Here is a 15,044-nt window from a genome sequence, read left to right on the forward strand (position 1 = left end):
GGGACACGGAATGGAAGAGGTGGGTATTGGGTGAAAATGTTTTGTTCTTTTGACAGTAACTGGGTGAGTTAAAAGAAAAGGCGCGGGAGTCGTCAAAAGGCCTATTCTTTCATATGCAAGCCTCCCAATGACTAAAGAGCTGGGATATGAAATGGCAGGACATGAGAGTGCTTGGGCCGCCCACACTGGAGGACGGTGGGTACATTGTTAACAGTCCCTTCACGTGGACTTGCTTTAGGAAAGCGCTTGGTGGAGGGTGCATTTCATCTGCCGGGGGCCCATATTTACAGTCCAGCATCAGCTTTGTACCCCGGCTGGGGGATTTTTGCTGTTGTTGTAATAAGGTATGTTCTTTCTCACAGTCAGTTGGGAGAGCAGAGGACGTTATCCACAGGCAAAAGAAGGCAGGGGTTAGGGGCAAAGGGAATAAAAATTGGTGAGGATTAAACATTGTCCTAGGAAGGGAGGTGGAGGCTTACATCACTTATGATTTCACCAGAAGCCTTCGCTGCCTGGAACGGAATGGCATCCAATCTCAGTTTATAGCCACCGTCTCGAAGTTTGCTCCAGGATTCCTTGTAATGCGTCTGTCGAGAAGATGTGCACCAGTAAAGACCCTCCTGTGACCTGGTGGTTTCCTGAACTCCCATTATCAAAACGAGAATCTGGTTTCTTGTGGAGTCTTTTTCCCCCAGTGAGAGATCACTGTGGCTTAGCAAAAACCGACAAAGAGTTGGATCCTGCCTTATGTCCACCCCTGGAGGGGAGAGCCGTGGGGGTGGGTTTAAAAAGCAAGAGCTTTGGCGTCAGAACCAGATCGCTCTGAGCAGCAGTTGACGGGAAGGAGGAGGCATGAGGCTGCGTGTGCACAGCTCTTGATGGAGAATGAAGAGGAACGACTGTCTCTACTGAAGAAGAGGAAAGTGGGTGCTGATAGGGGTGATGGAAGGGAACAGTTAAGTCTCCCAAGTCTCTCTTTGGCTGGATGTCTTCATCTATATTCTGATGCTCCCATATTCCAGCCCCTCAGTACCAATGTCCTTTGCACTAAGGAAGTTCTCCTAGTCTCATCCTTATCAATGAGCTTGATTCTTCTGCAGGACCAGCGACATAATTTGCAGGGCCCAATGCAAAGGAAAACAGAAATCTTAACAAATTTCCACATGGTGATAGCAGAGCATTAAACCAAGTGGGGAAGAACAGGATGCTTCTGAGCATGGGATGCAGTACGGCTGTGCAGGTCCCTGGACCTCCAGTAATTAAAACCAGCCCCCCAATTGTGCCCATGTAAGCAGTGATGTGGTGATGTGGCCATAAACCAATGAATGCTGGTGCCACCAGAAGCCAGAAGAGCCAAGGAATTGATTCTTTCTTGGATTCTTCGGAGGAAAGTAGCTCTACGGATATCTTGATTTTAGCCCTGTTAAGACTCCTTTTGGACTTCTGACCTCTGGAACTGTATAAGAATAAATCTGTGTCGTTTTTCAGCCACTACGTTTGTGGTACTTTTCACAGCAGTAATAAGAAATAAATATGTCTGATACTGGAGGTGGGAGAAGATATAGGAATACAAATAGGAAATCTTGGGGAAGGGTGGTCAGGGATTTCTGTCACGTATACCCAGTGGCCTCAATTCTTTGCTGGGTTAGGAAGTCAGGTTATATGCTAGGCTGGTGAGGACTGGATAGGGAAGTTGAAGAGAAAGGTCTTAGAAGTAAATGGCAGAGGCTGCTGAACTAGCCAAAGAAGAGGAATTGCCTAGTGCCCTGGATTCACAGAAAGTTTCAGGTGTTGATGGCAACACCTTTGAAGTCCAGTGGCGGAGTTGTGACGTTGCTTCACAGCTCGGCGATAAAAAAAAAAAAAAAAAACCAGCCCCCCGCCCCCCCCTCCATCAGCCTCACCTCACTGATATTCATGGCATTCAGCTTGGCCAGCAGGACTTCAGGGAGATCTGCTGTCTGTGTGTAATGATGCTTTACGTTTTCTCCTTGTTCCCTGTATAACCTCTGTGGATGGAGAGAGGTTTTGCATTAAACCCAGAAGCCTCCCCCATACAGCCATCAGCCAAGTTACACTCCAGGAGACAAGGGTACTGCAGCTGCCACCTCCGCATAGAGACGAGATCTTGGGGCCCTGCCCCTCCCTGGCTCGTACGGCTAAGCGCGGTGACACGCGCTTCATTCCCTCCGGAGTTCTAGTTCCCAGCCCAGAACACGACAGGCTGAAACTTTCCTCTCAGTTAATACTCCACTGGTAGCATACTGCTGAGATGGGTGTCAAATGAGAAAATGATGGCTGGTTAACATCTAGTAATTTCGTTATTAACTATAAGCTAGGAGAGAGGACATCAAAATCCAGCAGGCACAAGAGAAAATGGCTATTCCACAGGCGAGATTTTCTCTGGACCTTCTTTCTACCCTCCTCCCCTCCTGCCATCTCAAGGAATCTTGTGCTAAGAAACGTTTCCTGGGTGGATCTGGGGCGCTATTCATCTAGAACTCTTATCTGGGCTTATGATAAGATCTATGATAAGATCTATGATAAGATCTTATGATTCTAGCAGTTAGCAATGACGCATGGAGTTGGCATCTGCCACCAGAGAAAGTTTCTAAACCTGGCTTTTCCATCCCAAATCTTATTAGATGTGTCCAAGTTTCTACGTATCACAGCAATGCCCCCTAGAGTTGGTTAGGATAAGGAAAAAAGCAGCTATTTTCTCTTTTTTTTTCCCATACAAAAGTTCTTGTTTGACCATCTATGTTTCTCAGAATTAAATTTGCTTCGGAAGGGGTGATTGTCAAGAAATTATACATTTCTAAACCCATAAGTTTGTAAATCATCCCATAACATATTCTGACAGGCACTCAAGCCATCTCAGAATGCCTGTCGAATAAGGCATAACAGGAATAATTTGTTCAACTGGGAAGCAAGGGAGACATTTTGAAACCCCTCCCCACCAAGTTTTGTCAATTTCCCTCATGGCAAGTTAAATGGTCTGAAGATATTTAAAAGGCATGTCCACCCTGCGCAATGACCTGGGGGCCCCTCTCAGTAGAATCAGCCGACCAGGGCTAATCCATGTCTTAACATGAAATTTTAGAGGACCTCATCATTCCGTCTAGTTTACAAGGAACCCTGCACTGAGAGGGCAAAAGGCCAGATCTTTGCTCCATTTTATAAAGGGAATATGGGAAATGGCTTGAAAGTTAGTCTAATGTACATAAATCAGACCCAAATCCTTTTCAAAGTCTTTGGGAGAATTCGGAAAGCAAGAATTCCTGCCGTGTGTCCCAAGAAGCCCTAAGCATTCTAATTCCTAGGTGTTATAATTACCAAGAATTTTGCCCAAAAGTCCCATTTCTGAAAACAATGCTTCAAAACAAAAGGAGAGGGGAAAAGACCTCGACCACAGACAAATCCTGGAGACATGCAAATGGGAAGGAGTGAAAGCATGGGGCAGTGGGGTGGTGGAGCCCTCCTTGGCATCCTAAGAGCAGCGGTAACATCCCATCTACATCCTGATGAGGAGGCACCGCCACTAAGGTGAGCCCTCAGCAAAGGATAAGAAGCTCCTTCATCCTTAGAACAACAGAAGGAGCAAGCCAAGAACCCCTGGGCTTCAATCGCAGGGTTGAAAGAAGAGCCCACTCTTAGAGTCATAATGTATATACATTATCGCTTACATCCACTGCTTGGGTGTAACTAATTCTGGCCTGGACCATCTCCGGAGTGTCTTTAATACTGGTAAACTTCAAAGCATCTGGATGCTGACGGTACTTCTTCTGTTGAGCAGAAAAAGATCAAAGCTGTGAATTTTGTGCTGTTCTTTCATGCCATTTGAAAGAGAAAATCATAGGTTGCTTGAGATTAGAGTGAATTTGTGAACATAATTATTATTCGGCTTCCTCCATCTTTATATCCTAGGTGCCTTCAGGTTAATATTTGTTTCAATTTAAGAATAACCTCATGTCAATTAACATTAAAGTATTTCTACCTGGTGCAAAGAAAACATCTCAAAATTAGGTTATACCAGTAAAATACTAGAGGATACACACTTAGTAAAGGATTTTTTATATAGCCTTCAAATACTGTCTTGCAGTTGTTTACATATTTTAGTTCGGGTCTCCCAAGCAAGAAAGAACACTCACAGTTACATTTATCAGTTGAAGCTTTCTATTTTCCTTCCACAAAAGAATTGGGCAGAGATTACCAGAGTCAAAACCCTTGCATTTAAGTCAGTGACTGTACATTATCTAATCACTTTAGAAACCAGTTCAGTTAACATACACAATAATTCTATAAGTGTTATAAGAAAAAGGGTGCTATTATTGAAAGGAGTCCTCATACAGTTTGAAAGAGACTGAGAAAAACGAAAAAAAGTTACAAGAAATTCAAATGCTAACAAAGTCCTAGATACCCATTTTGAAGTATTCTGAAAATTATGCTTCAATTCATTCTTTTTTTTAATTAAAGTACAGTTCCAGTAGACTGAAAACAGTTGCTATCTTAATGGAATTATGAAGTATATCTTTTCTCCAATCAAACAATTATTTTAGAAACACTTCCTTATTTATTGGGTTGGATATTTGTATACTGGGTTGTCTTAAGAAGACAGTTCAATATCCAGCTGAATTTGACCCATCAATTGTTTTTGTAAATAAAGATTTATTAGAACGCGGTTGTGCTTGTTCATTTACGTATTGTCTATGGCTGCATCATGCTACAGTGGTAGAGGTGAGCAGTTACAACAGAAGCAGTGTGGCCCACAAAACGAAAAATATTTACCACCAGGTCCTTTACAAAAAAAGGTTTGCTAACTCCTGCTTTAAATGACAGGTGTGTGTGTGTGCATTTGTGGCTCTTTCATGGTGCCTGGCTTTCTGTCTGAAAATTTAGAGGCCAATCCAATTGGACACTAAACTGGAAATGTGTCATACTGGAATGAGATGGTTGGGAAAAGTTGCTGAAAGATGTCTTGCCTTCCTGAAGTTTGAGGACTAGTATAAAGCACGGAAGATAAGCAAATCTGTTGAATAAGTTTGCAACATGTGGTAGAAGATTAAGACATCCGTGGGAAAAATGGTTCCAAAAAGGTCCCTTGGATGCCAGACTTCGATGCATGAAGGAATCATCTCGAAGTCTAAGTGATGCGTATAATGGGAAATGGTACCATTAGCATCTAGTGCATAGAGGGCAGGGATGCTGCCAAACATCCTACAAGGCCCAGGACAGCCCCACAGCACAGAATTATCAAAACATCCACAGGGCCAAGGTTGAGAAACCCTGATCGAATCTTTAAAAGATCTACTCAAGGATACTGCCCTAAAATGCGAGCAAAGGGCTCCTTTCCTAAGCCTTCGGGGCCAGCGAGGGTGGCTGCAAGTAGACAGGAGTGAGATTCAAATAGAAATGAGACCCTCCAACAAAAAAGAACCAGAACCGGGCTTCCCTGGTGGCACAGTGGTTGAGAGTCCGCCTGCCGATGCAGGGGACACGGGTTCGTGCCCCAGTCCGGGAAGATCCCACATGCGGCGGAGCGGCTGGGCCCGTGAGCCATGGCTGCTGGGCCTGCGCGTCCGGAGCCTGTGCTCCGCAACGGGAGAGGCCACAACGGTGAGAAGCCCGTGTACCGCAAAAAAAAAAAAAAAAAAAAGAACCAGAACCGTGTCACGTGTTCGACACCACATGAATATTCAAAAACTGTTTACACTGCCTGCTGCGGAAAGAAAGAGGGAGAAAATGTGCGTGAAGTCACAAAAGGGCTTTCTAGGTGCAATAAATGTATCTTTTTATCATCTGTCCCGTGTTGCTTCATTAAAAAGGTAAGTTGGTGGGTAGCAATTGAGCTCTGTTTGATTGTCATTATTATTCATAATACCATTTGTCACCCACTTTGTTTTGGCCAGGGCTCTCTGGGCCCCCACTGGGGTGTGTTTGGTATGTAGTTTCCCTCTAATTACCGGCCTTAGTCTGGGTTTTGAGGCCTTTCATGTAGCTTTTCCTTTTTCTTTGCCTTTTGAGTGGAAATTATTTTAATTTTATCCAGAAATGCCACACGCCTAATGCAGCCAGGCCTGCTGCATGCTGTCAGGGAATCTCACCTCGCTAATGAGTTCTCCTGCCTTCTTCGCCTGCTCCACATTTAATGACCCGGTGGCGACCCAGCCCGTGCCTTTCATCCACTTCACATCTGCCCTGTATTGGTTCTGACAAAGGAGAAAGGAAAGAAAAAAAAACAAGGCAGGCCATTGTTGGTGTGCGGACATTTAAAGGGCTGTTAACAGCTCCCCGATGTCGCCTTGGTGCCAGCTGAGTCGAATTAGATGCCACTTTTGTCTTATCTATTTCTGCACAGTCACAGGTAGGGCTCCAGAATGTAAATTAATTTCCCGCTTAATTGGAGCCGCCCTGCTGCCAGCGGCTTGGGCCCCGCCCGACACTATTGGGGGTGGGGCCGCAGGAGCCAAATGAGCGGCATCCCTCATTACAGGCCACGCAGACCTCCGGAAGGAGCCCGTCGTCGTTGTCTGCTTTCCCTGGTTTCTTGTTTAAAATGACATGCAGGGGAGAAGAAAATGAGAATTCACAACAGAACCCAGGTGGGGAGTTATTTGAGGGAATATCACAAGACATTCGAGGCTTCCCACGGTGCCAATTCCTTCTTAGGAAGCTCGGTGCGGGGCGGGGGGGTAGTTCTCATTTTTTCCCTTGCCACTGAAGGAGTACTTTTTTTTTTTTTTTTTTTTTTTTTTGCGGTACGTGGGCCTCTCACTGTTGTGGCCTCTCCCCTTGAGGAGCACAGGCTCGGACGCTCAGGCTCAGCGGCCATGGCTCACGGGCCCAGCCGCTCCGCGGCATGTGGGATCTTCCCGGACCGGGGCACGAACCCGTGTCCCCTGCATCGGCAGGCGGACTCTCAACCACTGCGCCACCAGGGAAGCCCTGAAGGAGTACTTTTAATGGAAAGCCATTTAAGTGGACACGTCTCTAAAACTAGCATATCACCTCTCGATCCGGAAAGAGCTCTACCTGGAAGGGTGTGTCTGCGCTGCCTCCACCCCACGCCCATGTGTGACAGTCTGGTTGCAACTGACCTGCCTGTTCAGTTCACCCACTTTCTCTTGCAAGAGTCAACCGAAGATGAAAGAATATAACGAGAAAGGGGAGAGGGTTGTTGACGATTAGCAAGGTGCCCTTTCTAAAAATGGGACTACCAACGTTAGAATGAGTACCAGGGATGCAAGAGCAGGCCACAGTTAAGAAGGTCACAAATACATGCCTCCCACCCCACCGTCGCCACCGCCCTGCAAGAAAAAGAAATACGGAAAACATATGTAGATCAGAATTCCAAGAAGAAAGGAGTAGCTGTATGATTTTTTTTTTGGTAGTATAGAATCTAAAATGGGCATAGTTTGAGTAAAAGTTAAAGCACGAGGAAGCTAAAATGTTTCCACTTAGGGATCCAGAAACAGGTATCTCAGAGAATAAATGATGTCCTGAAGGGTCTGGGAAAAACACCAGAACACACACACATAAACCCACACACAGAGCTTACATCACTCTGTAAACCATAAGCCTTCTTGGCCCATTCCACCTTCATGTCTGTGGGCAAAGCTGTAAAGTGATGGGATGCCGTCTTGTAGCCTATGTCTGTGGCTAAGTGCTGAGCCTTGCGGGCATGCACGAGGTGGATCATGTCCAGGGGGACGTGGCACTGGGATTTGGTGTCCTCGAATCCCTTCTTGTACTCCAGTTCACTCTGCAGCTTGGACATTTGCAGTGAGTGGCTCATTTGCGAATCCCCCTGGGCACCCTTAGCCCCAATGAGTTTCCCTCTGGACTTTTCATAGTTCTCCTTGTACTTCACCTAAATGAGAGGAAGAGAGCAGGGGTACATTAGCATCTCCTAAAGGAATGAAGTATCAAGCCATGCAAGAAAGTTAAAACAAAGCCATACAACAGAATCCCATCAGAATTAGTGTCATAAAAAGCTTGCCTCCTTAGAACAACTGATGTATTTCCTTTGATCAAACAGTGAAAAAAAAATATTACTACTCATTATTTCCTTTTACACCTGGACTGCCAGAAAGCTCAGAGCTCAACTGAAAGTTCAGCTATAGAACAGTCTTCTCAATTTCCTGGTGAAATTCTAGCTTGTCTCTATATTATTTGAGATTACTCTTCCTGGGTTTATTTTTAAGTGGCCTGTTGCTTTCATGAAAGCCACTTTATAATCTTTTTTGGTCACCGTGAGAATATTATAAAGAGAAAGTCATCACAAAATGAAAAAGACACGGAATATCTAAAATACAACTGCTGTTTCAGAAAGAAGCTCAAATTAAAGACAACTGAGGTACATATAAATATTTAGGAGTTATGGGGAGCAAAAGGGAGCACATTGGCCTGAAAAAGCACTAGGCCAAAAGTAGTGAGGATCCGAAAAAAGAATAAATATAGAAATGCTTTGAAAACTGTAACAGAATACTGGTGTGTGGCATCATTTCAACATCATCATTACCGTGGCCATCAGGAGACTTGGGCTCTGCTCTCAAATCTGCCAGCAAGAACAACGGTATCAATATCTGCTACAATTTATTGAACACTTACAATGAGCCAGGCATGGTATAAATCTGTGTCACTCAAAGTGCATCTGAAGACAAGTGCTGGTTTGTAAAATGTTACCAGTTGATAAGATAAGGGGCTTGTGTCATAACGGAAATCAACCACATTGCCAAGCCACTGTTTAGTTCAGCTGATATCTATATACATTTACGGATATATTTTCTGTATATATATGTATTTTATATATATATATGTATACACAATAGATGCAGAATATATATACATGTATATATATTGGGGGTGTTTTTGGAAGCAAGACTTTCTCGATGAAGGAAGCAGAGTTTGACTTACATTCTGTCCTAGGCTCCTTATCTCACATCAGACTCATAACAGACAGCACTGGACTACAGAACACTTAATATACATCAATTCATTTCATTTCCTCATAACCATTTTGCAATTACCAATTCACCCATGAGTTAACTGAGATTTTGAAAGGTTAAACAACCTGCCCCAAATCACAAGCTAGTAGGTGATGGAGTTGGGATTTTATCCCAAGTCTATCCGACACCAGAGCCTGTACTCTTAACCATCAGCAGGCCTCTACAACCTTAGAGAGTCATGGAATGTCTCTGGGCATCAGTTTATCTCTAAAGTGAGTGATTTGGATGACCACTCACACTACGACTGCTCATAATAACAGTTACGACTTACCAAAAACCAGTGGGCAGCAGGCAGTGTGCCAGACACTTCAACGATGATCTCACTGCAAGGTGGTCATATTTATCTCCATTTTACACATTAGAACCCTGAGGCTCAGAGAGACTAAAAACCTGCCAGGACACTTTCAGACTCTCCCAGATGTAAATGTCAGGATTCGTGGTGTCGGGTACAAGTTGGGGACTGGCTTACCTCACTGGCCAGGTCCCTCTTGGCTTTGGCTGCCAGGAAGGCCAAGGAGTCAAGACGCAGCTCAAACCCTTTCGCCTTCTGCTTTTCCCAGCTGCTCTTATACAGTTTCTAAGGGGATTTAGGAGAAAAGAGATCATCCTCATGTGAGAGGGCTTCTCTTAGACTCTTTAACGACCTCTCCAAGAGGGAAACACCTATTACATCCTTCCACAGAAACCCTGAGAGCCAGAGAAACCTGTAACTTGAATACAACCAGGCCTTCTTGTTCCTGCCTTAAGGCCTCTTGCCACATAGGGCTTCGGCCAAAAGAGGCAGAAATTGAACTCCAGAAGACTTGGAGAATACTAGGCGTCTTCATAGAAGTCTCAATGACTTGTCACAGGTGGAATAACACTGCATGACACACAGCAGCATTTCTGAAAATTCTGTTCTCCATCTCTGTCCACACACCCCACCGGCCCAGCAGCTGCTCCAGCTGCACCCCTTTTTCCTTCCGAGCCCAGCCTCTAGTCCGTGTGGGTCTTTTCTTTGTTCCTCCCATTTTCTGTCCTGCCCCCCGCCTCCAGATTTCAGGTTCTTTCTTCTGGAAGGCTCCCTCCATTTCTGCGTGTGAATCAGTTTACCTTCTGCTGCTTCTTCTAATTCTCTCCTCTACCCATTCCTCGGATCAGGACCCTAAAGGCCTGCGAGCCAAGCACAAGAGCCAAGAAAGGCCCCTCCTTAGAAGACAGAGAAGGAAAGTTGGAACTGTGCAAGCTTTCGTGTCTAAGGAATAACTGCCCTGTGAACACTCCTCTGAGTGTTGTGCATATATCAGCTCGCGGAAGCCTCAAGGCGACCTAACATGGAGGGACTAGGAGCCCTCTCATTTACCAGTGGGTTAGCCACGAGCAAAGAAATTGGTTAAGGTTGCACACCTAGTAAGCATTAGAAACAAGGATCAAACCCAGGCAGTTTGGAGCTAATGTCTGAGCTCTTATTTACTCCCCTCTTACGCTGTTTTAACTCCAGTCCCGGAATAACCACGTCCTCCTACCCCATCATAGAATCAGTGGTTCAAATCTCCCACCAGCTCATTCCTGCCAAAGGCTGGCCTTCCCTCCCCCTAAAATACTGGTCACGAGCTGTTTACAATGACCAGATGTATGCAGCCTCAGCTGACACAGACACACCAACTCGGCCGGTGGGTTTTGTGGACCAGGTGCCTACACGCAGGGAAGCAGAGCCCTGGGCTGCTCACTCCCTCTGGCTGTACCTCACTGAGATTGGCAGCGTTGGCTTGGGCCTGTAGGAAGAGAGGCTCGTCTTTGCTGATGCTGTACTGATGGACAGACTGCTCGTGCCCTGCCTTGTAGGCCACCTGTTGGGAGAGAGCACTGGGTCAGAAGCAGGAGGCAAGGGAGGAGGTGGCTGGCCGCTCAGCTCTCTGTGTCTTACATGGAAAGTCCATTACCAGACCAACCAGACCAGATGCTGTGGGCAGCGTGCAGGAAGCGAGGCTTAAAGCAGAAGAGGTGATGCAGGAAGGCGCAGCAGCAGTGAGGGGCTGGGAGGAGAATGGAGCCGGGGCGCCAACCTGAGACCCCCTCTAAGGTTTTCATTTTCACACCTTTCCCTTGAGGAGGCATCGACTTCCCCAAGCTGTTCCCATCCACAGCGTCCATGGCCACAAAAAATAACCCACCTGAGGGCTCAGATGAGCACAAACTCCCCAGGTGGGAAAAATAAGAAGCATCCCCTGTCACCTGCACCCCATAATCAAACCTAATGTTTCCACAGGTACTGACACCTGGAAAGTGAACAGTAACCAAAAAGGCAACATGAGTGAACATCTTCTCTATGGAAACCATGTCACTCCTGCTCTTTCTCTCTTCCGCCCTCTCCCACTCCCCAGCTTGAGTTTCCATGCAGTGGCTTTCTGCTGACTCTGAATTATGCTGATTGCATGCTTTCTGGCAGGTGTACCTGGACCTCTAGGAAGGAAAGGTAGGAAAGTCCTGGCCAGATGGTGGCAGCTACACCTGTTCGGCTGTTGACCACTAACATGTAAATAACATATGTGGTGTTTCGTTGTCCCACCTTCCACGTTTGAGCTCAAGTGGGCATGAAATGCACACATCCCACAAGCAAATGTTCTCTTCCTCTCTCCTGGCTCCAGAATTATGGAGCCTTTGATAAGAGAGAGAAGAAGGAGAAAGAAAGAAGGAACTAGGAAAGACTGAAAGCTGAAAAGGAATAATGTCAGTTGACATCTGTCCTTAACAACCAGAGGAGAAGTGTAGTGGGTGAGGCAGGGAGGCCTGGAAGCCCATAGAAAGCTGGGTCCAGCCTATTTAAAGGAAAGGCTCTTCAGTCCCTGGATCGTGCATGGGCAGCACCTGCTGTGGTCCCCAGAGGTTCCCAGGCCCATGACACAGCAGCCCGGTGGAGAAAGGGCAGCCTGAGACTCACCCCGCTCTGCAGCTCCTGGCTCTTCTTGGCGTGCTCCATCTGGGAACTGTCGGCCACACTGGTAAACTTCAGCTCGTCCACCCTCTGCCTGTAGTTTTTCTGTTTCCAAAGAAAAGGGACCCCAGAGCATTAGGATCGGGCTGTCCCCACCATCACACATGCATACACACGCATACCTTCTGTGACCCAAGCATTTCCCCGGGGGGGATGCTCCAGCTGGTCCTATAGCTTAGAGGACCATGCAGACCTGAGACTTCCAGCGCTGGTGAGCTTGTTTTAGTTGCTCCTACTGAATGGGGACTCGAATTTTCCCTTCAGTGAACCCTGTATGTTACCATGAGCCCTGGGATGGGTCCATTTTATAAACCTAGATCTGACATAGGAGAGCGAGGTGGAGGGAACTTGGACTTTACAACCACGAATCCCAAGGTCCAAATCTCCCCTCTACCTATTTTCAGCTTCACGGCCTTGGGCACATCACTGGATCATCTGAGCCCCTCGGGCTTGGACTGTACAATGTGGGAAACAATAGAAGCTGCTTCACTGAGTGTGGTGCGGAGGCTTCAGTGCCACACTTCCCACGAGTGGAGTCCTTGGGCACAGTCAGTGTTCACTGTGCTCGCCATCACTGTTATTCATGGTGCCATCAGGATGATCCAGGAAGTATCAGCTCTAACGAAGGGCAACGTCAAGAGTCACATACAGCAGGTGGGTGGCAAGGTGGCATTTGCCCTCCCAGCTCTCCGTGTTCCAGATCACTGGGCTTGTCTTCATACGTTGCCATCTCACAGCCACAATGCAACTAGCAGAATTCGAATGTGCTAATCCTGTCCCCCCACGGGGACTTCTTGTCCTTCCCGGAGGTTGGTTCCTCTGGCTCTTCCACTGGAGTCGCCAGAGTTGATGGGAAAGGAAGCTGCTGAGAATGGCTTATGGAAGCAAAAGCTTCACGTCGTGGGGAGATCAGAGATGAGCAGAGCTCCCAGTGCTGTCAGCAAGAGGGTTGTTGATACCAGTCGAACCCAAAATAGGGACTGGAATATGGAAAACTCCAAAATTTCTTCCCTTCGGAAAAAAAAAAATCTAGAAAAGATATTCCAAACAGACTTGTACTTTTTCTTTCTCATTCCAGTGTGTTGAATGGGAAAACTCCTTCACTATGTAATTGAAGGAAGTCACAGTGCCCCTCCCATGGCTGGAAATTCCCGGGCATCCCAGCCTCTGCATTGGTCAAATCATAAGTGTGTAGGGAGGAACCAAGAACCCACCCTGCCCAGGGCAGAGCAGGGACATGAAAAAGGCAAAGGAAATGATACCTTCTTGCCCCTTGAGGAGCTTGAAAATTAGTCAGTATAGGAAGTGAGACAGGAACGGGCATTCCTAAGGCAGAAGGTCCCCTTACTGCACCCCATCCAAGTCAAATGGGGTTCGGCTGGCTCCACCTGGATTTCAGTTGGTCTCAAAGAAGTTAAGTAATGAGAACCCTCCTTATTTATGCGCTCTAACTTTCAATGTGTCTGTGTCTGAGAGAAGGACGAGTACAGTTGAAAAATGAGAATAAATTACAAGACGTGCTTTGGGGATTCAATTTTGTTTAATAGTCCAGAGCTGGGGCATTGGACCAAAATACTGGGTACAGATCCCAGCTTTGCCACTTACTGAAATGCGATTTTGTCTCTCACCTTCTGCAAATGTAAAATGGGGATATTAATAGAATAATACTAGTGTCGACTCACATAGCAATAATAAATGTGAGCAACAAATGAACAATAGGTAGGTATGTAATAAACTCAGAGTCATCAATGAATGATAGCAGTGGTTACATAGTTATTATCAGTCCATAAATGGCACCTGTTATCATCACTATCATTACCATATGCAAGAGAAATGCCAACTCAGCCTTCCTGGCACCGGAATAAGAAACCCCTTTGAAGATCCCAAACAGAGCTCCCGAAATAGTCCCATTTCCAAATGAAATGTCCTTCAAAAGTCCTCCTCTGCCTGCCGCCAACGCCAGCTCTACACGGTATAAAGAGAAGCACAGGCTTGGAGCCACAGGGACTTTGTAGAGTGTCCTTTCCAACTTTCTCATTTTTAGAAGAGAGAAAGAGGATCGGAAGTGTTGAGTGACTTGCCCGAAGGCTGCAGTGAGTTTAAGGCACACGCACAATGAGAATGCTGACCTCCAAACACCAGATTCTCTGATTCAGAAGGAATCACATGCTTCTTACACAACAAACACGTTTCCTACGTGACTAATTTTATATCACAACCGTTCTGAACGAGGCTTTGGATCCCACTACTGCTTTTAGTTGGCTTCTTACAAATACCTCCCTGGGAAGCTTAAGGGTATGAAAGTTAGTTCAGGGTGTGTTATGTGTGCAAAATGAAGACGTACTCTTCTGAGGCTCACTCAAAACAAGCCTGGGGATGGGGGAGGAATCAGGGGGAAAGATGGCTCTCGGTGGTGACTTGGGCTGAGAAGGACTAGAAGCTGGGGGGCCTGGGCTCAGGTTACCTCGCTGACCAGCTGTCCAGCCTTCTTGGCCTGCTCCAGACCGAGACTGCCTTCAGTCAGCCACCCAACTCCTTTCATCCACGAGAGGTCGGCCTTGTACTGCAGCTGCAACAGAAAAACCAAGCTCTAATCAGACACATGGATGCGGATGGGGCAAAGTTAATGGGCGAGTTAGGAAAGCCCTCCATCCTGTATCTGTCTCTGTGGAAGAGGTGCTCTCCACTCTGTTATAGCCGGGCAGAACTCTGCTTGGGGGTGAAGCCACTGGCTCACCTTGTAATCAGAAGAGGCTGTTCTACCTTCACACTGAAACACCACTGCCTTACCAAAAAGAGGGCTTTTCAGACTTTTTGCCTAAGGATCTTATTTGCCAACCTGCTACACTTCCCAGATTTACTTTTTAACATTTACCAGATTTACCATTCTCAACACTTGCTTCCTCTTTGCTCATCCCATTTGGGGCCTGGCACATCTCCAGAAATTCTTCTTAGTCCTCTGAGTCACCTAACAGACTCATGCACAGGTTCTAAATCACTCTGAAACTGTCACTGTCTCCAGTTGCAAGAGATGCGTGGGGAGAACTGGCAAAGAGCCAGGG

The 15,044-nt window shown here is 46.4% G+C and overlaps 1 protein-coding gene across 1 annotated transcript in view; it reads right to left on the reverse strand.

The window, feature by feature from the left end:
• Positions 1-15,044, reverse strand: part of NRAP (nebulin related anchoring protein) — a gene marked incomplete at both ends in the record, with an annotated part of 71,602 nt that overhangs the window by 24,480 nt on the left and 32,078 nt on the right. The window contains 9 exon segments of the mRNA XM_082633698.1: positions 480-587; positions 1,905-2,009; positions 3,687-3,785; positions 6,105-6,209; positions 7,559-7,870; positions 9,478-9,585; positions 10,733-10,837; positions 11,929-12,027; positions 14,447-14,551. Of these exon segments, the coding sequence (XP_082489824.1) occupies positions 480-587; positions 1,905-2,009; positions 3,687-3,785; positions 6,105-6,209; positions 7,559-7,870; positions 9,478-9,585; positions 10,733-10,837; positions 11,929-12,027; positions 14,447-14,551 (1,146 nt within the window).

This window comes from Mesoplodon mirus (assembly GCF_964341445.2).
Source record: "Mesoplodon mirus genome assembly, chromosome: 2".
NCBI classification, from domain to species: Eukaryota; Metazoa; Chordata; class Mammalia; order Artiodactyla; family Ziphiidae; genus Mesoplodon; species Mesoplodon mirus.